Here is a 27,572-nt window from a genome sequence, read left to right as displayed (position 1 = left end):
CGTGGAGGCGGCGGGGCGAGCTGTCAGCCAGCTAGGACCCGTGGAGGCTACTACCCGACGTGGGACGTGTTCCGCGCGGGTTACGTAACGCGCGAAGCCCGGACGCTTCATGTTACCGCGAGCCGATCTCACGCGCTCATGTGCGGGCTAAGCTTCAGAACAAGGAATAGCCCTTCGCAGAAGACCTCACTCCGGTGGGGCGACAGCTGCGCACACACCACCACAGCCAGTGACTAGACACGACCCCGCGAGTGACATAACCCTAGTGTTATTTGTAATATATATTATCATGATTGCTTATATTAAGTCTTTACACGCATAACTCTTTCGCGAGTCTATTTCAGTGAGGCGTTATTGTGAGATATTTACTAAAAGGTAAGAAATTTTTAATATGATCCTTATATTTCCAATATTTGGTTGTAGCTTAGAAAACGGCGTTCAATAAATAATGAAAAAGAGGTGGAAACTCTTTTGAACACAATAAATACTGGCTGGTAAACCTACATTGGATAAATTTTCTCTGCCTTTATTTTTTAAATGGATAAAACTAAATTACGGTCGGTAAATAAATATTTGTGTTTGAAACATTTCAAAAACGTAACAAGTTAATCAAGCTTTGTAGGATTCTTGAGGTGCAAATGCTCAACCGTTGCAAGTTGGTACATACATACGCCGATAACTATGAGCCGTATGAGAAAGCTCATGGTCGCGTAAAGGGCAATGGAGAGGGCTATGTCCGGATTTTCCCTGCGAGATCGAATCAGACATGAGAAGAGATCTGTAGTAGAAGCAGAGTCACTGATATAGCCCGGATGATTGCGAAATCGCAGAGGCACTAGGCAGTGCACACATATTCGAAGGAACGATATGTATTGGGGCATGGCAAAACGCAGTGTTGGTAGGCAATAAGATGGACCGATGATCTTGTCAAAATCGCCGGAATACGTTGGACGTGGAGCGCAGGACCGATCATCGTGGAGATCTTTGGGGGAAGCCTTTGTTCAGCAATGTACGTCTTCCGGCTAAAATGATGATGATGACGTTGGTGCGCCGAATTTAATCGTTGAAGATCATCCACCAAGGATGACACTCACTCGGGTCGTCCAACGATGTATAGTGACCTAACAAATGGTTAAGAAGGCTGAAAACATTGTTTTAGCTGCTCGTTGTGTCAAATTACGTGTTATAGCTGAACAAACAAAGGTTTTGACTGGATAGTGTGAATAGCGTTTTACACGAACGTTTGGGGATGAACCCGTTACTGCGGATTCCAAGAACACCTACCGATGCACAAAAACAAATGAGACAGAGCATTTCTCTAGCGTCTTTGTAAAAGCTGTTACAACAAGATCCTGAACATTTCTTACAAATATAGCCATGGATGGTACGAGGCTTCAATATTGTTATCCGAAAAAGCTACATACTAGGACCTGGAAGAGCCATAGAGAGAAATATCATCCCCATCATCTGGATGTGTGTGTCCACTCCACAGTGTGGCTTTCAAGGAACTTTCTTCAACGTACTACAAACCTGTGGAATGAGCTTCCCTGTGCGGTGTTTGCGGGACGATACGACATACCTTTTACCTTCAAAAAAAGCGCGTACACCGTCCATAAAAACCTGCAACACTCCTGTGATTCCTCTGGTGTTGCATAACAATGTGGGCGGCGGTGATCGAGTAACACCAACTGACCCGTACGCTCGTTTTTCCTACTTTTCCATAAAAAAAGATCTGATCATTTTTCATCCGACCCAGCGCCCAATGATTTCTATCTATTTTGAAAGTTGAAGGATTATTTGAAAGGACAGAGATTTGGAGATGATGAAGGTATCAGGAGTACAGAAATCTTAGGGTTGCAGGATAAAGAGTCTTTTGAGAAAGAAATTTTAAGTTAAGAAAAAGATATTCAGGTACTAATACATATACTAATACATTACATTATACTATTACATTATACTAAGGCGACTATATCATAAAATAAAAATAATTTAATACAAGTTACCGGCACCATAAGCATTATCACTTTTAAGTGCAAGTCCTAAGTAATGTAGGATCCAGCTTAGTTCTAATAATTTAAGTATATCCTTTACAGTGCTGTAAGTGTGGTTCACCGAGCATAATGAAGACTTTGTTGGTCTGTGCTCCAATTTCGTAAAACGTTAGAGATAAAATTTAAACGATTACACCAAGATTACACAACTAAAACTGAAAATAAAATATTAAGAACGATGCGGGACTCGAACCCGCGACCTCTCACGTTCCGTGCGAGCGCTCTTTCCAACTGAGCAAAAGTTCGAGTGACGTATCGTTTATTAAATATTATATGCTTTGCTCAACTCTCAGATTGTGGCTTGATCTTGGTTGAGTTCTAAAATTTTGTTTTCAGTTTTATTTGTGTAATTAATCCCAGAAGTGAGGGTTGTCACTTTAAAAACATAACAAATTATTTAAACGATTGTGAGCGTTGCGTATTGTAATAAACAATTGTAGTATGTGATGAACAGGGAACAAGCAAACCGGTGAAGATGATTAACATAGCGGGCGTGATATCGATCATCCTGTTCTACGTGCTGATCCTGGCCGTGGGCATCTGGGCGGGGCGCAAGAAGCCGGCGGGCAATGACTCCGAGGAGGAGGTGATGCTGGCCGGGCGCTCCATCGGACTCTTCGTTGGGATCTTCACGATGACAGGTAGGAGACCCCTGTCCGTACTAGCACTGTCGACGGAATAGGAATGTGAAGCGAAATAAGACAGGCCTTACATAACAGAGCAGATATGGTTGTCATATAAAGTACTATAGTGTATACGATTATGTCAGCCAACGAAGGAGCTCCGTTAAGTCTACTCTACTTTGAAACCGCTAGAAGCTATTGTTATTTATATACCTAGTCTTGCTATAAATTCTAATGAAATAATAATGCTAATTCGGAGTGGCCTCCCTTGGCTGCAATACAGTCCTTTAGACGTTGAGGCCAGTTATCAATTTAAAAACACGCACTCTTTCTATGGGAAAATTCTTCACTGCCAATCGTACCAATTGTTTTAGGAATTGAAAATTATCATGACGTTAGAGCAAGCCGTACTCTCTAAAACTGACCATAAATCATAATCCAGCGGATTAAGTTCGGGACTAGACGACGGCCAGTCTTCAGCTCTGAGAAGTCCGAAACGTTCGTTTCCAACCAAGACAGCGTAGACAGAGCTTTATGACCCGGCGCCGAGTGATGCTGGAAGGACTATTCTTGGTTATTAAACATGGTGTTGTTAAGAGGCTTCACTACCTTCTCAAGCATGGTATCTTGATTCACTTGTACCGATGTGTTGATACCTTTTTCACAAAAGTATGGCTCAATCACTCCTTCATAGCTAATACCTCAACAAACCATCATTGAAGTCGGATAGTGGCCACGTTGCACACTTTCGACTAAATGGGAAGCTTCCTTAGAACTTTCAGCATAAATACGGTCATTTTGTTTGTTAAAATCTTGCTAAAAATTGTAAAAATTTTCTCATCCGTAAACAAAATTTTTCTGTGTTTCTCCTTTCTTCAATAGTTGTTTTGATTCTACCACCCTATGCTTTTTTAAATTATCAGTTAAGAAATGACCAGTACGTCTCTTATAGGCTGCAAGTCCTAAGTCATCTTTTAAAATACGCGACATGGTTCTAGATGCTTCTTCATGTCCCGATTTAAAATCTTTTGCTTTATGGACAGGATTTCTTCGAATTCTTTTCCTTACTGCTTTGATCAACTTTTTCGTAAGAACACTACGTAGACGGTCAGATCTTTTCTGTCACAAACAGAGGAGGTTTCATTGTACCTATTAATAGCCTGGTACACAAAAATTTTACTAATACCAAGAAATTGGAGTTTTAAAAATTGCATTTGGGTCCATACCTGCATTGTGTAATGCAATCACAGTGATTCGGTTCTCTTTATCACCCCACACCAGTTTAATATCGCAAAATATTTAACAATGTATTGGCGTCAAAATGAGATAACAGAATAAACAATCATATAAAAATAACAGATTCCAAATTCAAATGTAATATTTTGTTTATTTTTAATTGTAACAGTATTTATGGCCAGACTAAATACATATCAGAGATTTCAACCTATATATTCACTCATCACGATATCTCTGGAACCATAAGGCGTAGAGATTTTAAATTTGGTAGAAATATTCCTTTTGTCGAGTAGAGTTCAGCTAAGAATTCTACCCGCAAGAGTTTTTCATTATCAGGAACAGAACAATTTGAGTCGGGTCAGCTAGTATTTAATAAAGGTGCAGTAAAGTCCTCGACTGGCGACCACGTACCTACCAGAAGACGTAGTGTTGGTAGGCCCCACAAGATGGACCGACGATCGGGTCAAGATCGATGGAATAGGTTTGATGAGGGCGGCGGAGGACCGATAGTCGTGAAAATCTTTGGGGGAGGCCGTTTTCCAGCAGTGGAGGTCTTCCAGCTGATGATGATGATGGTGCTTAGTCGAGGGTGTGTTGCAGCGACGTGGGTTGGCGGCGGGTACATCAACGGCACTGCGGAGGCCATCTACACATCAGGGCTGGTATGGTGCCAGGCGCCCTTCGGATACGCGCTCTCCCTCGTGTTTGGTGAGTGTCTGTGGTTCAGCATCAGGATTAGTTATATATTTTAATAGAATCATCTCACTTTATGTCAGAGCCAATCACGTTTCAATCATAATAATAAAATAATAAAAAATATTTTATTTCGTAGATAAATCGCATTACACTTGAAATATGTCTTTTTTTCATACAGCTCTTTCGGAAGGCAGATTTCTTCATAGAAAAACGAGCAAGAAACTCTAAGGTTGCTCTTTTCAAAACAGAATGGTATTACAGGTTCTTATTTTCAATTAAATTTACAAATCATTCCAATTACAATATATGCAAAGTGATCATTTACTAAATGTCAATTACTAAATGCCTTACACGAGTAAGTGAAAAAATGTAAATTAATAAGTAAATACTTAGTTATAGTTATTGAGTACATAATTAAAGTACAGTACTTAGATGCATCAATACACACATACCGTAAATAAAATAAAGGCATTATGCGAGCATTTTACTAACTATTATATAAAAAAATGTAATAAAATTAACTAAAGAAGATGGCTATTCGCGCTATTTATAACCTAGGTCCTAAAGAATCATTGAGAGCAATATTTAAAGAAATAAACATCTTGACTGTTGCCTTTCAATATATTCTTGATAATGTAATGTATGTTCATAGGCACATAAGTGAATTTGCTAGAAACTGTCATTACCATAATGTTAACACCGGGAACAGACTTAAGCTTATAATGCCTACTACTCGGCTAAGTCGAGTAAGTAAGTCGTTTGTGGGGCGATGTATACGCTTTTACAACAAGATCCCAGAAAATGTTCAAAACAAAAGTAGTACGTTATTCAAAAGAATTGTTAAACAACTTTTGTGTGGTAAAGATTACTAGTTAACACATAAATGACTTTCTTAATGATACCACAGATTGGGAATGGAGCGACCGCCCTCAGGCTATTAAATTATAAGTTTAATTCTAAAATATTGCTTTGCAAACATATTTTTTTGATGAAAAAAATAAAAAAGGCCGCTGAGTTTGTTGCGCCCATTCTTCTCAGCTCTGAGGCATTCATTTTGGAATCTGTAGTAATTTTTTTTGACTTTTAATAAGTGATTTCACATCACTTTCTGTTATGTGTTTCACATCCTATTTAGAATAAAAATATTTGAATTTTAATAAAAAAAAATGAAATAAAAAACACATAAATTTGATTTCCCGGTGAGAGGATCATCCAGCCACCACTTATAGTCCCAACATGTATTATTATATTAAAGAGACCCCTACCCTTGCGTGTAGTTGCTTGTGGTCAATTATTTTCTCATTCCATGAGTATTCTCAAGGAATCAATTTTGGAAGAAGAAATAAATTACAAACATGATAGAATCACTCGAACTGAACGAATGGAACGCGAGAGGTCGTGGGTTCGAGTCCCGCATCGTTCATAAATTTTGTTTTCAAATATCATTTGTGTGATGAATCCCACAAGTGAGTGTTATCACTTAGAAAGAAATATTAAATTGTTTACATACCAATCAGTAAGAGTCATCGACACGGCAGTGGTGTGTCTATGGGGAACCTGCCCATGCCCATTACAATGCAATACCGCTCAGGATTATTGAAAAACCCAAATATTCTGAGCGGCACTACATCCGCGCTCGTCACCTTGAGACATAAGATGTCAAGTCTCATTTGCCCAGTAACATCACTAGCTGCGGCGCCCTTCAGACCGAAACACAGTAATGCTGACACATTACTGCTTCATGGCAGAAATAGGCGCCGATGTGGTGCCCATGGTCTATCCGGCATCCTGTGCAAAGGAATCTCCCAGCGGTAAAATTCTACCTATTTATTATCTATTTGGTTCAGTTTGGTGTAACATATTGTCGGGTTATGTGCAGGTGGGATCTTCTTCGCGAACCCGATGCGCAAGCAGGGTTATGTGACCATGCTGGATCCACTGCAGGACTCGTTCGGGAGTCGCATGGGTGGTCTGCTGTTCTTGCCAGCACTCTGCGGGGAAGTGTTCTGGGCGGCCGGCATCTTGGCTGCTCTGGGTGAGAAATACTAACATTTTATTCAAATAAAATTTGAATCGCGTTCCGTGCGAGTGCTCTGCCAACTGAGCTAACCGTTCGAGTGACTTATCGTCATAAAATCCTGTATGCTTTGTTCAGGTTGTGGCTTCATCTACAGGATCTCAAGTTGCTTTTGTATTTGCTTGTGGACGATTATTTTCTCATTCCGTGAGTATTCTCAAGGAATGAATTTTGGAAAAAGAAACAAATTACAAATATGACAGTATCACTCGAACTCATTGGCTCAGTTGGAAGAGCGCTAGCACGGAACGCATGTGGTCATGGGTTCGTGTACCGCATCCTTCATAAATTTTGTTTTCAAATTTTTATCTGTATTTATCCTAGAAGTGAGAGTTGTCACTTTAAAAACATAACAAATTGACATTGTTTTATTACTCGGCGCAAGAGACAACTGTCACTATATTAATCTCTCAGATGACAATGAGTCAGTTGTCTATGGTGTTCCTCAGTCTACATGAAATCGTCTGCACTATAATTTGCCATAACCAAATTACAAGAAACGAAAATAGATAATTGCGGCGCATCCAGACATGTTCTGTATTTTTTGTTTATCTGTGTGTCTGATGACTATTGTTTACATATTCATATTTATAGAAACACACATTATTATTATAAAGTAAAAAGTAAGGTAATAGTTATTTATGCAACTGTTGTGTAATAAGGTGTATTAAAACACGAATGTGGGCTTATAATAGTATCACATGAGTGTTTTAATACCTAATTATCAACAGTTGCATACAAGACTTTATCTACACCCATAATATGAATACTCTATAAAAGATTCTGAAACAGTTAGCTTACTGCTAACATTAAAAAAGCCAATACTGGTAACCATAATATCACCCAAAGGAGTATTATTATGAAAACGGATGATATAATCTTGTACTGACTTTCATTTCAACACTCGTTTGGATGATGTAATGGTTATAAGAACATTGGGTGTTTTAATGTTGGGAATAAGCTAAATGTTTTAGAATCATTAATAGAGGATTTGAAGCTTGGGTGTAGTTAAAAAAAATGCGTGCCTACAAAGTACACATGTCAGAAATGAAACCTGCATTGTACATGAACCTCTAAACTGCATATGAAGTCCTGGTACATGTTGCTACGATGACACATGATTTCAACCGCTATGAATGACAAGACCATTTAAGTTACGTCAGAATATATTAAGGTGTACTTGTGTCATACATACGACAATCTCTTCTTCAACTATGATCGCCTGGTACCAAAACACTGTATAATGCTTCCTATCTCATTTTCTCACCTTCATTACGTAACCCGGTAACGTTTTCGTTTCAATTATTAGCAAATTTTAGTAGAACATGTGGCAAGTCAATGTCACACATTGTTCGAGATTGGGTTGTAGTATGAGTTGTCACACTTTGCGACTACACCTGCAGTATCTAGTTGCAGTTCCTATACGACTTGCAGTGTGCCACGTGTGATGTGTGACGTGCGTGCATGCTGTCTGCCCCTCATTATTTAAATCTGACTTGCAACCAATAGTTCTGAAATTGCAGTGTTTCTATCTTTGTAGTTCTTCGTGCTTCATCATTGTCATCATCACCAGCCGGAAGGCGTCCACTGCTGGACAAGGTCTCCTCCAAGGATTTCCACGACGATCGGTCCTGCGCTGCCCTCATCCAACGTATTCCGGCGATCTAGCCCAGATCGTCGATCCATCTTGTGGGGGGGCCTACTAGCACTGCGTCTTCCGGTACGTGGTCGCCATTCGAGGACTGCTCCAATGACCATCTGTCCGTCGAACTATGTGCCCTGCCCACTGCCGCTTCAGTTTCGCAATCATTTGATTATTATTATTATTATCAATCATAGGATATATTACTATTTAAATATGAAATGCGACCAATAGTTCTCAAATTGCATTATTTCTATCTTTATAGTTAGTAGTGCTACTCATATGATATGTACAGGAGCCACCCTCGCCGTCATCATCGACATGGACCAAAAGACGTCCGTTATATTCAGCGCGTGCGTGGCCGTCTTCTACACGCTGTTCGGGGGCCTCTACTCCGTTGCCTACACTGATGTCATCCAGCTGTTCTGCATCTTCATCGGCCTCTGGATGTGCATCCCCTTCGCGTGGGCCAACCCTCATGTGAAACCCCTCAGCTCGATGGAAGTCGACTGGATCGGCAAAATAGATCCTGAGTACTATTGGTTCTACATCGACTACGGGCTGCTTCTTATTTTCGGGGGGATTCCCTGGCAGGTGGGATTCATTCATTAATTCATTCATCATTCATTCCATTCATTCTATTCATTATATTCATTCCACTCATTCCACTCATTCCACTCGTTCCACTCATTCCACTCATTCATCACTCCATTCATTCCATTCATTCATTTAGCATGCATTCATCTCTCATTTCATTCCATTAATGCATTCATTCATTCATATTCTTTCATTCATTCATTCAATTCATCATTTGACACAATATTTATGTTCCTTTATGTGAACGTTATTAGGCGAGAAGTATAAAAAACTAATAAGATTCAAATTACATCAGAAAAGAATAAATTCATTGCACCTTTCCAATATTGTTTAATCTTAGCATTGTTAATAATACAACACACAAACAACACACACAACACACACACGTTATCATATTTCATAAAATTCACAATGTATGTTATTTTAAGGCTAAGAAAGAGCGGAGCCTCCTGGCACAAGCATTATTTGTATGCTAAATGGAGGTTCTTGCCTCTATTTGTTAAGGAGAAGGTGTTAAAACTAATAAAGAATTTTTAATCATTATTATATTAATATGATGATACTAAATCATTTATCTATGTCTGTGTTATAGACCCTACTATTACACACACATAGGCATTGGATTTTTGAATTTCTATTGGATGAAATACAGTTTCTTTTTTTTTACCACGCACAGACAGATGCTATATCTGTCATTACGGGAGACCTAATGCGACAGTTACAAACAAACAGGAATAATATATGCCAACATCAAACTAAATCAATCTTAAACTAATCATACAAAAACATTAAATAATAAATTACAAACCAAACATTACATTAGAAATAATATATTACACAAAAAATTACAAAAAACTTGAACATACAACTATTTACCAAAACATACTACATATAATAATACCCTTGCGGTTCCCTCCACGTACACCCAAAAATGTCCACTTTGTTGTGGTTCGTTTATATCGCGAAGGGCTCTAGCTAAGGGCACCTTTGCCGTTATTCACGCCATCGGAACGGATAGTAGTGGCGGATGGAGGTGACTCCTCACGTCCTCCATACCGGTACACGGAGACTCAAGCAGCACAGAACTCCTTGGTTGTGCTCCTTCCCGCGCATTAAATTTACCACATACGCTGCTAGAAAAAAGTCCCTACGCTCAACTCATTATACCCTATCATACCCAGCAAAAACAGTGTCGAGTACGTAAGTGGGTAAAATGGGTATACTCTAAACACCTTGAATCCATATTCCATATATCGGTTCAAGTAACACAATGACCGAATTTCCTTCAACAGGTGTACTTCCAACGAGTGCTGAGCAGCAAGACGGCGGGGCGTGCGCAGGTCCTGTCCTACGTGGCAGCCATTGGGTGCATATTCATGGCCATCCCGCCGGTGCTCATCGGAGCCATAGCTAAAGGAACAGGTAACTTTCATTGATACAGTCACTATATACCATAACTAGTTGACCCGACAGACGTTGTTCTGTATATAATAAAAAAAATGTTTTTTATTAATTTGTCAATAATATTTCATAACATCAAGAATTATTTCGTAAAATATGCTCCCTGTTGTTATTATGATATTGTTTCACAGTAGAACTGTCATATCGTGCGTCAATAAATTATTTTATATAAATATGTATGTTTAAAAAATATAAATAATTATAGGTCCCAAATCGAAATAAAAACTAGCCTATCTCTCAAGTTTTACTAAACTGCACTCCATGAAGTAATCCCCATTAAAATCAGCTTAGGCGTTCACTGGAAACAAACATCAGGACACTGGATTTATATAAATTAAGATATTACATATCACAATATTTTTAACTGAGTTTCTCATTATGAGTTACTGAATATGAGAATTTCGGAATGTATCAGTAGATAGGTTACATAATATTTGCAATAATGTTTTTTTATGGAAAACACCTGGTTTTAAGTGATCACCGCCGCCCACATTCTCTTGCAACACCAGAGGAATCACAGAAGCGTTGCCGGCCTTTAAGAAAAGTTTTTTTGAAGGTACCTATGTTGTATCGTCCCGGAAACAACGCAGAAGGAAGTTCATTCCACAACTTTGTAGTACGTGGAAGAAAGCTCCTCCTCTTGAAAATTACACTGTGGAGGACACATCCAGATAGTGTGGATGATATCCTATCTTGTAGCGTTGAAGGTGGAATTCGGCGGCAGGTATCAGGTTAAACAGCTCGGACCACTCCCCGTGATAAATGCGGGTATTATCAAAAAAAGGAAAAAAAAATGATTATTAAAAAAAGTATAGACTATAAATTTGGAGCAAAATCTTTAAATATTTTATTTTATCACAACAAATAATTATAGGTACTATGTGTGGGAGGGATCAGTGAAGGTTCTGCTCGTCTCATCCCTTACGGTCATAAATAAAAATTCGATATAATGATTGTTAATTTGAGACTCACAATTGAGATGCCGACTCCACATAATGTGGTAAGGGCTTCTATGGATAAAAATTAAGATTTCTAAGACTTGCGAGACTGGTTTCAGAGTATGTGATCTTGCCAAAATCGATTCTAATACAAAAACATCGATTCGAATCAATTATAAATGTCAATAGTACCTAAATAAATATTTGCTAAACTACGACACTCAAAGAAATTGATGGCTTTATTTCCGTCACTACCATTTACAGGAAAATCTATGCTATGTTTTATTTCGGAGATCATGGAAAAATTGAGTAAATTATTGATATATTAATATCATATTGACGCATCAGAAAAACCTAAGCGACATATGGGTATTCTGCTTTGGAACAAAAACTTTCAATATTTTATTTTGTTACAACAAATAATACTATTTGTGTAGCGTGGAACGAGACGGACTTCACGGGTACCCTGAGCGAGGATGGCCAGCTGACTTCCGATCAAACCTCCATGATCCTGCCCCTCGTGCTGCAACACCTCACGCCGGACTTCGTCTCTTTCTTCGGCCTGGGCGCGGTGTCTGCCGCCGTCATGTCCTCCGCCGACTCCAGCGTTCTCAGCGCATCCTCTATGTTCGCCAGGTATTGTGAAAAGTGCCAATGAGTTTCTTGCTACTTCTTCTCATTACCTCAACCCTTTACGAAGTAGCAGTAGATTCAATAAGAAAGGAATTTTTTTGACATTCATGTGTCATGTCCGTAACCAACATGAATAACATGATTTTGATTTGATTTGATTTATTTCTTTCACAGCTCCATTCTCACCGGGAATTTTGTGAATCTCTAATTTAACTTTAACTTTTACTACTACTCGCTGTATTAAAACAGCGAGTAATAGTAAAAGTTTTACATAAAATAGCTGCTTGAAGATGTAAAAAGTGGAATACTTCTTTTGTTTTAAAAAAAATTGTAGTCTCTATAATCATCGTTACAATGATGTCACCATTATTCCTGAGAGCTAAATAATTGCCCAGGATGCCGGCTAGATTATGGGTAGCAAAACGACGCCTATTTCTGCCGTGAAACTATAATGTGTAAGCATTACTGTGTTTCGATCTGAAACATAGTAATGCTGGCGCTGTTGCTAGTGAAATTACTGGGCAAATGAGACTTAACATCTTATGTCTCAAGGTGACGAGCACAGTTGTACTGCCGCTCGGAAATTTGGAGGTTTTTCAAGACTCCTGAGCGGCACTGCATTGTAATGGGCATGGCGTATCAATTACCATCACCTGAACGTCCTGCTAGTCTCATCCATTATATTCACAAAAAAAAAGAATAATGAACGTACAACCCAAAGAGAGTACTTCTTGAACAGTTAAGTTGGGAAATTTTATTTAAATTAAACACTTTTTAAAGGACTAAAACGTGTATAACTCTAACTTTGTTTTTACATTAGATTTTTGCGTAAAAGTTACATTTTTATTATTATTTTAGTTCAAAATTTAAAATCTTCAACTGCAAATACCACATCCGAGGCAATCATAATCAGTATATCTATACATTTCTGCGTTTACTTCAGTTATCGAAAATTATATTGGTCAATAGGCAGCAATGTAAACAGTTTCAGCTGCAAATTTTGAATTTAGAACCCGATTTGGACAGTGACATCAGTGGAGTAACAGTTAGGTATATTTTAAACCAAGACGAAAAAGAGGGTTGCTAAAAGTTTTACGTTCGTCAGTCTGTCCCTAATTTTCGATCAAGATCTGTTCAGTCGGAGGTTTTTTACGTTTTTAATAAAAAATCACACTCAAATTATAAGGGGGAAAGTTTGTATGTTTATTTATTGGCTTGTGTTTATATCTGTTACTTCTTTACGTTGTAAAGGGATTTGGATTTAATAAGTTAAGGTAACCTTTTATGAGAGAAGCTAATACTCAAACATAATATTTTTATTTACAAAGAATAATTAGTTAAACTAGTTATTTAAATGTAAAGTTCCTTAAATTAAATAAAATTTGTCTTCTAGACTTATATGTCTTTTCCAGGGTATCATTTTAGTGAGCGGACATCAACATAAATATTTGTATGACATATTTTGTAAAATTTTAAATGTGGTTAAATCCAAAAAACTTAAATCCTTTAGTGGTAAAATATAAATATGCTTATTTGGTTTGTAAATTTCTTCACATAGCTTTTCCTACCAACTGGCGCCAATTCTCTTTCATTATCTCGTGTACGGGAAAGCTGAAAAATATTAGCTTTTGAATAGTTCCGATCCAAATAAGTGTCAAGTCTTTTTGTTAATCTTTTTTTTATTTTTAGATTTTTAGTGAATCTGAACTACACTTAATAATCATTTATCTAAATTTGTGTAGATCTACTTAATTTTGCAATGCAGCAATGAACGTAAGCTCATTGCAATTTTATTACAGACAGTTACAAATTCTGACACAGATCGCACCCTTACTGTAAGTCGTTAAGGAGTTCCATTGATCATCATCATATTTGACTACGGCAATAACTTGAATCGTTAATTTGCTCCTAAGAATTGAAGACTTCCGTTACTTTGTTATGGATCCCATAACCAGAACCTAACCAAACTACCTTTGAAGTATATCCTTTCCAATAAAAAAAGAATTATCGAAATCGGCTGGCACGATATTGAGTTATTCGTAAATTTGTTGCGCACATACTCATAGCAAATTTAAGACTTTTATAGTTTTCTGATTGCCATTGTCAGATCTGAACCAATTGCTATAACACCACACGGAAAGCAGAAGCTTTCAAATAAAAAAGGATTACCGAAATCAGATCACCCAGTCGAAAGTTCTGAGCTAACAAACATAAAAAAACATACCGACGAATTGAGAACCTCCACCTTTTTTAAAGTCGGTTAAAAAGTGCGACTCTATTGTTTTCATTCGTCACTGTGTCCTTTCATCTGTCCCATTCTGACAAGCGGGTCTTGTCTGGAGACTTGTCAATAATATTGTACTATATTTAATAAAGAAATATTCATTTTATTAAATTACTTCTGCTTTTTGCATTTCCATCTTATATAAATAAAATAACCTTACCGATTATAAGTCACGCCATATTTTTTTTGAGTCGTTAATGTATTATTTAAGCATTTTTTGTAGCACACACAGGCTTGTTGATTGACACACAGTTGACACACGACTAAGGAGAAAAGTGTGCTTACATTGTCTTTAAGCACACTTTTGCCGTTCCGTTAAATGTATGTAAATTAACGTTCCGTTAATGTATAGAACGTCATTGTACATTCCCCCTGAAAACGAGATCTGGAAAGGTCTTGAAACGTCGGGTTGATTAAAACAAATAATAAAATGTAACTTTTACCTAAAAATCTAATCTATAAACGTACACTCGTTTTAATCTTTTAAAAGTGTTTTATTTAAATATGTTACACTCACGTTTATAAAAAATAATACTATTACAAGTCTTATTGACTAGAAATAAATAAATATGTGCATTTTGGTAGGAACGTGTACAAGCTGATATTCAGGCAGCGAGCGTCGGAAATGGAGATCATCTGGGTGATGCGTGTCTCCATCCTGGTGGTAGGAGTGCTGTCCACCATCATGGCGCTTACCATCCCCTCCATCTATGGGCTTTGGTCAGTACTGTTCACTTTGCCTTCTAATTTCAGATCAACAAATATTGAGAGTGAGATAATAAGATTAAGATGTATATGAAGGTCGATGCAGCCAATAAGCGATCATTATCTTGTTGCAACATATTGAGGAGTAAAACTAAATTGTAATCATGGTTCTAACAAACAGTATCAAAGTCGGTTTTATTTTAATTCAAAAATTAGGTTTTATCTCAATTGGGGCCAAAACTGCAATTTAATACTTTAACCAATATTATTGAAGTGAAACCATCTTTAGCATCGTTTTGATTTGAAAGTCGATGAAACGAAAAAACGACAATCTATTGAGACCTGTTTAAGGTAATGGAATGCGGGAAGTAAGGTAGAAAGAACCTTGGTCAGTTCATCCCCAGAAGACTTGTCGGAAGAAGTTTGTGAGTCAGTGATAGAGAAATTCCTATTGGTCGTGTAACCGCTCTTCGACAATATATCTGTCTCTCGTTTAGCATCGAAATAATTTTGAAATTTTGAGCGATCAGTAGCAGCGATAGGTGAATTAACCTAGACAAAATCAACCAGTGCTATTTGGCCCTAGATCATTCAAATACACCAAAATCGGAAGTGGCGTTTGGCACACTACGCCCTGACCAAGTTCTGACTCTCATTTTGTTTATAAGATAGTTTATTTTGCATGTTCTTGTAGCTTGTTTTAATAGTTTTCTTATATATCCTCTCATATCATCTTAATTATAAGCAATCTATTAATGAACGTAAAATAAATGCGCTAAAATAACGCCGCGGGCGCGTCGATCTAGGCCATCCCGCGGCAAGGGGGTACTGGCCGATTGTGGAAGGGTACGCTCGTTTATCCTTCTTTTTTATCCATCCAATTGCCACGCAAGTAGGCGTTTCATCACCTTATTGTATAACATGTCTTACCGCAAGCACAGGTTTACTTCGACAAGTACGTATATTTCTTTTCTCTACGAACACAGGTTTACTTCGACAAGTACGTATATTTCTTTTGAGGACTTGAAAACTAAGTGCATGTAGTAATAAAGGAGCATCAATGTGGTTATTTTATACGATTTTATAAAGTAGCATTGCATCAAAAGAGTTTTGGCGATCACTTAATTTGACAATATTGGGAGTCTTTCAAACAAACAACTACAAACAATTACAAATTTTTACAAATTTTTTTTGGAGTCTTTCGGTTCGGTTGGTATGGATAATATGGAAAGGATTCCAAACACTACAGGCATAGGTACTCGACGTGACTCCGAACGAAACTATTATATAAGATTTTATACGTGGAAGGCCTTTTAAATGGCTTTCCAACTCGTAAAATAAAACCTAACTGTTTATATGCTTTGCTTAACATTTTATCTATCTGAGGCAAAAAACTTAGCTTTGAATCCATGATAACTCCTCAGTCACGAATTTGAGTAACTCTAGTCAATTTTTTATTACACAATTTGTAATTGAATATTACTGGTAATCGCTTTCTACTAAAAGTGATGACAAAACACTTATCAGAGTTAAAAAAAAGATGGTTGCTATAACAAAAAGATTGAAAGCTACTCAAATCAACTTGAAGAGAATTACAGTCTTCTACATTTCTAATAACTCTAAAAATTTGTGTCGTCAGTCACTAACATCGTTACTATAAATAATATAGTAAGTAATGGTCCCAAATTAATATTTAGACATTGACCCTTGTGTAACTCCAGAAGGCATAGATTTTTAACGCGATGTATAACCTACCTATGTATACCACCTAAGACAACAGCTTAAGAACGATTCTCTATGTAGGATTGTATCCAATGAAAAAGATCGCCGTGTATACCAAGTCGATAAAGCTTATGTAATAAGGTCTTATGGCATATTTTGACAAAAGCTTTAGCAAAATCAGTGTACACGGCGTCTACCTGTGCGTTATCATCCAAAGCATCGAGAATGAGTTCACTAAAACTAATTAAATTCGTGTCAACACTTCGACCTTTACAGAAACCATGATTATGTGGAATTATATGACGCCTTACAGCCCATGATAGTTGGTCTGTAACAATTTTTTCTAGTATTTTTCCAAATTGGCATATTTTTGATATAGGCCGATACTTGTCAATAAATTGGCTAATATCTCCTTTTGGTATCGGAGTGACCAGTGCCATTTTCCAAATGGCAGGGACACGGCCTTCTCTAAATGATCATGAATAAAATGGTAATTGGTAACGCTAGGTTTGTAGCACAGTTTCTTATCAACACTGGATGAATACCATCCATCATTCTTATCTTAAATAAAGGACTAACTAACGGTTAAGGATATTTTAAAGTTATTGACAATATTTGGTTTTGGACTTTTATTATGTTGACATTTTAATCATTACTTTTATTTTATGCTTTGTTTGTATAAAGTTTATGTAGATAACTTATCTTTTTAATCCTATCTTGTTTCCTTTTCTTTCTTAAATTAAATTTAATGTAATATTCAATGACACCGGTAAAAAGTATAAGGCTCATCAGATATTGTTTTCGACCTATTGTACCTGCATTTTGTTGAATAAATAAATAATTATCATTCATTCATTCATGCATTTATTTGTTCATTCATTATTTCTTTAATTCATTGATTTATTCATTCATTCAACCAATAACGTTTTACTGTCAATTTGACGTGACCGTTGTCGCCGGCAGGTCGATGTGCTCGGATCTGGTGTACGTGATCCTGTTCCCGCAGCTGCTGATGGTGGTGCACTTCAAGAATTACTGTAACACGTACGGATCGCTGGCAGCCTACATGGTGGCGCTGCTGGTGCGGCTCACGGGTGGTGAGAAGCTGCTGGGGCTTCCAGCGCTGGTGCACTACCCAGGCTGGGATGCTGAAAACGAGGTGCAGCTGTTCCCCTTCCGTACGCTGGCCATGACGCTCTCACTCTTCACGCTCGCCTTCATCTCTTGGCTCTCTGTGTGAGTATTCTTTATGCCTTGTGGCTTTATTGCTTCATAATTATGATGGATATTGTAGGTCATCATCATCACTATCATCTGGAAGACGTCCACTGCTGGATAAAGGCCTCCCCGAAAGATTTACCAGTGGGCTCCTTTGCACACAATGCCGGCTAGTTTATGGATACCACAACGGCGCCTATTTCTGCCGTGAAGCAGTAATGTGTAAGCATTACTGTGTTTCGGTCTGAAGGGCGCCGTAGCTTTTGAAATTATTGGACAAATGAGACTTTATATCTTATGTCTCAAGGTGACGAGCGCAATTGTATTGCCACTCAGAATTGTGTTTTTCAGGAAGCCAGAGCGGCACTACATTGTAATGGGCAGGTCTTTTATTTTCATAAAAAAAAATATCTCCACGATGATCTGCCTCATCCAACGTATTCCGGCGATCTTGACCAGATCGTCGGTCCATCTCGTGGGGGGGCCTGCCAACACTGCGTCTTCCGGTACGTGGTCGCCATTCGAGGACTTTTCTGCCCCACCGGCCATCTATCCGTCAAATTATGTGCCCTACCCACTGCCACTTCAGCTTCGCAATCATTTGGGCTATGTCGGTGGCTTTGGTTCTCCGACGGATCTCCTCATAACTCAATAAAGATATTTCAATGACCTCCGAGCTTCGACTAAAAGGCATAAAAAGGCATAAAAGGCATTTATTTTCTCAAAATTGATTCCCTTAGAATTCTTTTTGATGTCATTTCAAATAACTACTAGATACTACTACCGCTTCGGAAACAAATGGCGCTCTGAGAGAGAAGAAGCGCCGCAAGAAAGTCTCCCAGCATTCTTTTTTTGCGCTCTTTTCAATAAAAATATACAATATTGTACAGTTATTTATATCGCTATAAAATCTATATATCACAATCTAGTCCCAGGCTGTCCGATCTATGTACTGCATGTTCTATGGCAGTTGAATTATTATTGAAGTGTTCATTTGTCACATGTACATAGGCTGCACTAAAAGTATCGGGAATGGAATATTTCCACTGTTCCTGTCATATTAAAATCTTTTTAATTGAAAACTCCTTGGTTTTAAAAATCGAATACCATTTATTTACTAAAAAAAAGATTCTCGGTCTTGTCACAAGGTCTTTTCAAACTTGTTTAGTCGTTGAGAAAATGGATTTGACTCGAGAAAATTCTAGAGGGATGATTTATTATGACTTTCGAAGTGGTTTAACACAAAAACAGTGTGTTGACCGGATGATTTCTGCATTTTGTGATGAAGCCCCATCCAAAACCACAATTTATCGCTGGTTTGCTGAATTTCAACGTGGACGTGTCAAGCTCAGTGATGATCCTCATCAAGGTCGTCCAAAAACTGCAGTCACCAAAGAAAACGTTGATGCTGTGCGTAAGCTGATTGAGGAAGATCGACATGTGACATACCGCGAAATTCAGGCAACTTTAGACATTGACATGAGTCAAATACAAATAATCTTGCATGAAAAATTAGGTGTAAAAAAGTTGTTTTCCCGATGGATACCGCATTTGTACTGTGAAGAGCAAAAAGCGGCTCGCGTTACTTCGTGCGTCAGAACTCTCGAAAGATTCTACGCAGTATCCTCAAATGCTGTATACAACATCGTATCAGGTGACGAATCCTGGATATATGCGTACGAACCCGAAACAAAAAACCAGTCACAAGTTTGGGTGTTCGAAAATGAGTTAAAGCCAACAAAAATTGTTCGTTCACGGAGTGTTGCAAAAAAAATGCTGGCCACGTTTGTCTCCAAAACCGGCCATGTTGCGACTATTCCTCTTGAGGGACAAAGAACGGTTAATGCGTAATGGTATGCTAGCATTTGTTTGCCACAGGTCGTTTCAGAACTCCGTAAAGAGAACTGCAACCATTCATTCATTTCATCACCTGAAGATGGTGTGGACGCCTACAAAACGGCCATTTTGGAGACCCCTACTTCCGAATGGAATGGTTGCTTCAATGATTGGTTCCATCGTATGGAAAATTGTGTCAAATTTCGCGGAGAATACTTCGAAAAGCAATAAATACATTTTTAAATAGTAATGATGTGTCACTTCCTTGATTCCCGAAATTTTCAGTGCTGCCCTCGTAATTCTTATCGTGCACTTTAAATAAAGAACATTAAAACTATCATAAAGCTTCTTCTCTTTTGCCAGATATTGGGGTTAGAGGGATTCATTACCGAGCGAACACATAACACATCCAACCCACTTTAATATATTACTTATGTTTGTCCCTAATTTATATGCAATACTATGCTCGATTATGGCATTTGATATGTAGACACTCGTTCCATGGCGTCCAGAGGGGAGCAGTATGTTACATAGTGTTCAGGAAACGAATCCATACTTTTTGACAAATCATATCTATTTTAGCCAAACAAATTTTATAAATTACCTTTTAGACCCTAACCGGTCCAACAGTTCTTTTTTTTATGATAATAAGGGGCGAGACGAGCTGGACGTTCATCTGATTGTAATTGATACGTCCTACCCATTACAATGCAGTGCCGCTCAGGTTCTTGAATTACCCAAAACAATCTTAGCGGCACTGCAACTGCGCTCGTCACCTTGAGACATAAGATGTTAAGTCTCATTTGCCCAGTGATTTTACTAGATACGGCGCCCTTCAGACCATTGTGTCATCTATCGTGTCAAAACTATGAAGCGGAAATATATTATTCCCAACAGCTGACAGCATTATAATCGTTGTATAAGTAACATGGACCATATAACGAAGCAGGTGAAATAACATAGAACCTCCATATCCAGTCCTAACTTCTCTCACCCCCATCAACCTCTTTGTATTCTTGACCCCACCTCAACTCTACTCAACTGTAAGCCCACGTTTCTGGCACTGTACTCCACATCCGCTCTATAAATGATGGCAGGCACTCTAGTTTCGTTCAATCTCTCAAAACCCAGTGGGAGGCTCCTTTGCACCGGATGCCGGCTAGACTATGGGTAACACATCGGCGCCTATTTCTACCGTGAAGCAGTAATATGTGAGCATTATTGTGTTTCCGTATGAAGGGCGCCGTAGCTAGTGAAATTACTGGGCAAATGAGACATAACATCTTATGTCTCAAGGTTACGAGCGCAGTTGTAGTGCCGCTCAGAATTCTTGGGTTTTTCAAGAATCCTGAACGGCACTGCATTGTAATAGGCAGGGTGTATGTATAACCATCAGCTGAACGTCCTGCTGGTCTAGTTCCTTCTTTTTCATAAAAAAAATTTGCAGATTCTTCTCAGGTCTGTAACATGTCCTTTCACATGGGTGGTAAAATCTAACTTTCAATTAGTGATTGAAAAAATCGTGCTTTGAATGAAATTATGTTATATTAATGTTGTGCACTTGTGGACAGGTACCTGTTCAAGAAGGGATACCTGAGCCCTGAGTCAGACTACTTTAACTGCGTGGTGAACATCCCCGAGGACATCCGGCGTGTGGACGAGCCGTCCGAGGCTGGTGAGCAGATGTCGGTGTTGAGTGGAGCCCCAGGCCGGCTGTACGGCGCTGCCGGCCTGGTGGGGCCCGACGAGCGTGGTGGCCGAGACAACCCTGCGCTGGAGCCTGATGATGACCTGGACGACCCCAACGACGGGCCTGCGCCGCTCACCGGCCACCAGACTGCCTTTTGAGACCAGCACCGCTCCGACTGCCAGCAGATCCCACCGGCTGTATACTAGCCTGGTTTGGCTCAAACAACTGTTGGTTGTTACAGGCTACAGGCCGGTGAGTACAGAAGCAATAGCAACGTAGGTTTATGAATTAAAGAGAATTTATTTGAACTCAGAACAAAAGAATTGCCGGAGTGAGCAGACTGTTATATTGAACCTCATGTGCGTCGTGCACTGACCTGTATAAATACCACTGGACAGGCTCTTCCATATGTTTCACAGCAAATTTTTTGTGCCTATTTGAAGCGTCACTCGCGAGCGTCCAGAGAACTAATTTTGACGTATTAATTATACTATTTTTGCATTTTGAATAATTTTCGCTCGAACGCAATAAAGTATACAATTTTTTTTTGTAAATTGTTTCCCACCATCTATCGATGTTTGCTGAGGTTGTCATTACTAGTTTTAGTACCGCAGACTCTCGCTACATGGCCAACAGCGCCAAAATGGCGAATATGAAACTGGCACAAAAGCAATTAGACAGCCGCCAGTCCAGTGGTAGTAGAGGTCAGTGGCGTCGTCCCATTATTTACCTTTTCTATTCTATTCATACATATAGATAAAATTGGAGGTCGTCGAGAAAAATGAATACATATCTTAATCCCTTGTCCAATCTGTGGTAAGAAATATCAGCTAGTTCTAGCAGAATTTAGTATTTTTGGAGTGCAACGTATTAAAATGAATCGAGCGCTTTATAAAGCCCTGTACACACGGCGGAGCTTATTGTCTGATGTTGTGTCATTGGTATGGCTTTACTGAAGATTGGATTGATGGTGTTAACAATCCTTTGTTCTGAGTTCCGTAGTCACTATACTCTCTAGTCGTAATGAATGTTGATTGTGATAAATTAAAGCAACGCAAACATATCAAATTGTGAATTATTCAGCGTTTGAGATACCTATTGTTTATTATATTGATGAGATTCCTTATTTACGTCAATTAGTAGGACGACTGCACACGGGTGCTGTTTATAATACCGTGTGCGTCGGCCCTTATACATATATAAATGTCTAACGTATTATGTGCAATATAGCTCGCTTCAAGCACAAAGTATATGAAAATATTTCTATAGAGTTTTATTTATTATAATTACTATCTGTATTTTTATAATCGATAATAGTTCGAATGTATTATACTCAAATCAGTGTCTGTTCGCACATAGCTTGCAAAGCGAAAGTGTCTTGGATCCGTTACAAAATAATCTATTCAATCCCAATAGTTTGAGATATACGCTTAGTATCATAGAAGAAACATATCATTTGGAAAAAAATGTACAAATATAAGAGTGACAAAATACTTATCGCCTTTGCGTTTATATTTGTTTTAATTATTGTATATAACCTATAACCCTCACTTCTGGGATTAATACACAAATAAAATTTGAAAACAAAATTTTATAAGCGATGCGGGATTCGAACCCACGACCTTTCGCGTTCCGAGCTAGTGCTCTTCCAACTGAGCTAACCGTTCGAGTGACGTATCGTCATAAAATCTTGTATGCTTTGTTCAACTCTCAGGTTGTGGCTTTACAAATTGTCTAGATTATCAAGAGCGACATCTCAAGTCAATTTCCTAATGCAAATATTGGGGTTGAGCAGGTTATCAACTGTAAAGTAGATCCTGTAGAAGAAGCCACAACCTGAGAGTTGAACAAAGCATACAAGATTTTATGACGATACGTCACTCGAACGGTTAGCTCAGTTGCAAGAACGCGAGAGATCATGGGTTCGAATCCCGCATCGTTCATAAAATTTTGTTTTCAAATTTGATTTGTGTATTGTATCTCTATTTCTGGACAGGGCTGAGCTCCCAACGTAAAGATGTTCTACTGTCTGTCCTTCCTTAAGCAGAAAATATTTATGTTTTTCTCTTCCTCGAGCATTATCGATTGCGATTATCTTATTTGTACTTCCACGTAATATTATTTGTAACAAACCTTACTTATTTTTGATGATCCCTTAGCCCTGGTGGTTGATAGATTTTGTAAATTATTACAACATTGATTATCCTGTATAGAATTTGATACAACTACAAACTATAGTCTTCGCTCTGTGAATCAAGTTAGATCTAAGTGTAATGCTCAGTGTTCACTGTATACATATAATATTAGTATCGAACTAACATTAACTGTCGGAATACCTTCTCCTTTCCCACTCACGTCCAATTACAATGTAATTAATTAAATATAAATAAATGTTGCAGTACCATTTCAAGCTTACAATATAGATGTATTTTTCAAATCACTATTTATATAAATATTCGATGTATTTATTGGCTTTTCTAAATTATATTATATTATATCGTTATATATATAGATGTATGTACTTATGGAAAGTTTGTGATAGTTCGCTCTCAGAGACTTTACGAAACATATCAAATCTATGCCTATTGTTATATCTACTTGTATGGAATTAATGTTTAGCCAACACTCTCCGTTGAAGTAGGTGATCATTTGGTTTATTACTTCTTGTTTCGTGTGTATACATTATAAAAATCTATTTAAGTTAAAAAATCCGCTGTGTGTTTGTTCGCGCCACTGCAAGCGTTCAGAGTTTCGCGGAGTCTGTTGCAAGCTTCGGCTGCTACGAGCTAGAATCACAGTCTGTACCCGGCCTAAAAGGTGTACCTTGTACAGTCGCTAGAAAAACTCTACAAATTAGTTAAAAAATATCATAATTTAGTTATTTTATATAAAATATTTATTTTCGTTTCAATAAATAGTATTTTTTAGTTATCCATGGTTGTGCTAACATCTAAGTTAATAAACCCACTACACTCACTCTGATGAAAGATCTCCGAATGGTCAAAAACTAGTCCCTACCCACACCGATAAATAGTGAGTAAAGCCGTATTAATAAATAAGATCTTTATTAACTTCTAATGCTAGAAACACTATGGATTAACAATAAAAGTGTGTGTGTACTTAGTGTGCAAGCAAGAAGTTATACTTCTTTGGCCTAACAAAGCAAAAATCCTTAAAATTATTTATTCCTCGTGATATTCTACGTTTGTAGAAAGAACAATATTGTAAATATTTTGCAACGATGGCTTTGACAATTAATTATTAAATAGCGAATACGGCTGCACGGGCTTGAACTCTTTGCCTATCCTAATAATGGACGGCGAAACCAAAAATAAATAAAGAATTTCGCAAACGTCAGAAAATTTTAGGAACCAACTTCAGCCTGTTACTTTTGTGTTACAGTGATGCGCGCGCATCTTAAAATTTCACTCTCATCATATTTTCATAACGCGCCTAAAGATGTATAACTTCAATAAGATCTTCATGAACTTCTAATGCTAGCACCACTATGGCTTTATTAAAATTATTTGCGACTGTACCGAGCGCTTAGGGTGGGTACAGACTATGATACTAGCTCGTAGCAGCCGTAGCTTGCGACAGACGACCGTGAAACGTTGAAAGTTTAATAATTTAATGAAAATCTGGTCCGTATGGTAAACTATAAGAAATAATGACGTATAGGAGAGTGTTGACCTCTACAGTATAGACACTTAACAAATAATATTTAGTGAAACAGAAACATATCATTATTTATAAGTGTAGTGTAGGAATTGTTGTTGTTCTTCTACGTCTCGGAACGCCTCACGTGCAGACATTCAGTAAATGAAACTATTTATGTATTTAATAATAGTTCAGTATGAAAATATCATGATGTAATAATAATAGCAGAACCTTACATTAAAGATTGGTCACTACTGCGCTCTAGATACCGCACTACTTAAGAACAATAGCATTTTTATTACGGCAACTATTAGATGCTTTTGTGCGTGGCACTCAATGGCATCTTAAAAATTTTGTACATACGCTTCGTGTTATTTTACACTGAAATTATTAAAATACAAAATACTTACTGATGATATGTGATCCCAGTGTCTTTCTTATTTCTTGTAGTATTATTTTTAAAAAGTTTTACTACGCAACCCGGCATTTAAATTTCAATTATTAGCAAAGTTTAACTGTGGCACGTCAACGTCACACATTGATCGAGGCTGGCTCGAGTACTTGGGCGTAGTATAAGTGGGAGCTTGGGCGTAGTATTAGTTGCCGCACTTTGCGACTACGCCTGCGGTATCTAGCTGGAGCGCAGCGGAGACCAATCCTTATTCTAAGATCAGAACCATTGAAGAAATAAAACTTGTTACTCTTTAAAGTGTGCTAAAGCTTAGAGAAGAGTGCCAACTGTGCGTCAGGTAATAAAAAATGTTCCTTATTCAAATATATTATTATGTATGTTATATTAATTTAATCTAAGTAAAGAAATTTGTTGAGTTACCATTTTAGAATTTGTTAATTACAAATGTTTCTATTTTTATTCGTTGTTGTTCATACATCGCACAATCCTGACAACTTTTCGGTAATGTCTGTATTTGATGTGTGTAATAAGGGTTGTCGCTCACTTAAACCTCTTGTAGCCCAAATGCCAAATTATCAAAATTAAATGTCCGGACAAATGCCACATTTTGCCGTGAACAAATTACCTTCTATTGGTTTTATTAAGTCTGGTCTCCGAGTTAATACTTAGAGCAGTATCTTTTTTTAAATGTTCTGTATGAAATGAATACTATATAATATGAGACATATAATTAAAATCGCAATATCGCAATGACTGTAACTTTGAGGTAACCATGCGAATCACTTCGTTCTAGTTCTAGCAATTTGACTTACGGCAATATACTTTCGTGAAGTGATACAGATATTATATACTAGCTTTTATTCGCGACTTCGTTGGCGTTGAATAGTTACTTTTGGGTAATTTTTATTACTACTTAGAATACTTCTAATACAATTAATACACATACAAACTGCTCTTTCCGCTGGCAGCTCTCTTATCATAATACAGCGCATATCCCTTGTCATTGTGGACAGTCTCTTAATAGTATTTTTCGGTGAACTTTAATCTCTTATTTGATCCCCCTGTGGGTTAAAGTTTCAAAAATGCTCCAACAAATGTTTATAAATTATTTCTTATCAAGAGTCGAAATACAAAGTTTCATGATTTTATCTTCGATAATGACGAATTTCCATACAAACTGCCATCCCCTATTTCAACCCCTCCATTTTTTTGTAATAAAAGGTAAGCTATGTATTTTTTTCAAGCTCTAGTCTACCTCTGTACTAAATTTTATCAAAACCGATTCGGTGGTTTAGGCGTGAAAGCGTAACAAACAAACTTTGCACATTTATAATATTAGTAAGGATTATAGTGGCACGTGGGAGGGTTGGGTGAGCGACGAGCCTTATCGAGCGGTCCACTGTTAGCTAGGTGTAGTACTTACTTATACTGACTTATTCCTAGTTCTTGTTGATCGTTTGAGATGTTGTGTATACTGGTGTACCTTACGTAGTGCGTGCGCGGGTCGAGCTCGAGCCGCCAGACCACTTGTAAACTGAATATAGTATGTTGACTGGCCTACTGTTGTTTCATTGTATATATCAACTTCGTCTGTGAAAACTTTATACGCAGGCAAGAAATAATTTTTTTTTATTACAGTAAGGGACGAGACGAGCAGGACGTTCAGCTGATAGTAGTTGTACCCTCGCTCAGGGTTCTTGAAAAACCCAAAAATTCTTAGGTGCACTGCAACAACGCTCGTCACCTTGAGACATAAGATGTTAAGTCTCATTTGCCCAGTAATTTAACTAGCTACGGCGCCCTTCAGACCAAAACACAATAATGCTTACACATTACTGCTTCACGGCAGAAATAGGCACCGTTGTGGTACCCATAATCTAGCCGGCATCCTGTGCAAAGGAGCCTCACTTTGGTGCATGGTATAAGGGCAAAGTCCAGCCTATCTATATATCTATCTATAATCTATCATAAATCATGGTTTTTGTTTACAACAACCAAGCTTGTTTAACTAGCATCCCGTAACATAAGCCGCATAATATACCTCGACTATTGTAAACACAAGCGGCTTTAGCGTTTTAAGTGGCCGGCGCC

The 27,572-nt window shown here is 37.9% G+C and overlaps 1 protein-coding gene across 1 annotated transcript; it reads left to right on the top strand.

The window, feature by feature from the left end:
- Positions 1 to 27,038, top strand: LOC126974581 (high-affinity choline transporter 1). Its single transcript, XM_050822113.1, has 10 exons — positions 1 to 375; positions 2,506 to 2,692; positions 4,511 to 4,618; positions 6,486 to 6,641; positions 8,621 to 8,919; positions 10,215 to 10,344; positions 11,759 to 11,957; positions 14,824 to 14,958; positions 17,629 to 17,901; positions 21,291 to 27,038. The coding sequence occupies exons 2-10, from the start codon at positions 2,527 to 2,529 to the stop codon at positions 21,565 to 21,567; spliced, it is 1,743 nt and encodes a 580-aa protein (XP_050678070.1). The 5' UTR covers positions 1 to 375; positions 2,506 to 2,526; the 3' UTR covers positions 21,568 to 27,038.
- Positions 27,039 to 27,572: the final 534 nt, after the last annotated feature.

Source organism: Leptidea sinapis, chromosome 32, assembly GCF_905404315.1.
Source record: "Leptidea sinapis chromosome 32, ilLepSina1.1, whole genome shotgun sequence".
NCBI classification, from domain to species: Eukaryota; Metazoa; Arthropoda; class Insecta; order Lepidoptera; family Pieridae; genus Leptidea; species Leptidea sinapis.
The sequence above is the reverse complement of the archived record's forward strand: the minus strand, read 5'-3'. Positions and strand labels throughout refer to the sequence as shown.

Excerpts from the sequence above, each read along its gene's own strand:
- LOC126974581 (XM_050822113.1), top strand. The coding sequence starts at position 2,527 with ATGATTAACATAGCGGGCGTGATATCGATCATCCTGTTCTACGTGCTG. Across the intron at positions 14,959-17,628 it reads CCCTCCATCTATGGGCTTTG|GTCGATGTGCTCGGATCTGG; the intron begins GTCAGTACTGTT and ends TGTCGCCGGCAG. Across the intron at positions 17,902-21,290 it reads TTCATCTCTTGGCTCTCTGT|GTACCTGTTCAAGAAGGGAT; the intron begins GTGAGTATTCTT and ends ACTTGTGGACAG.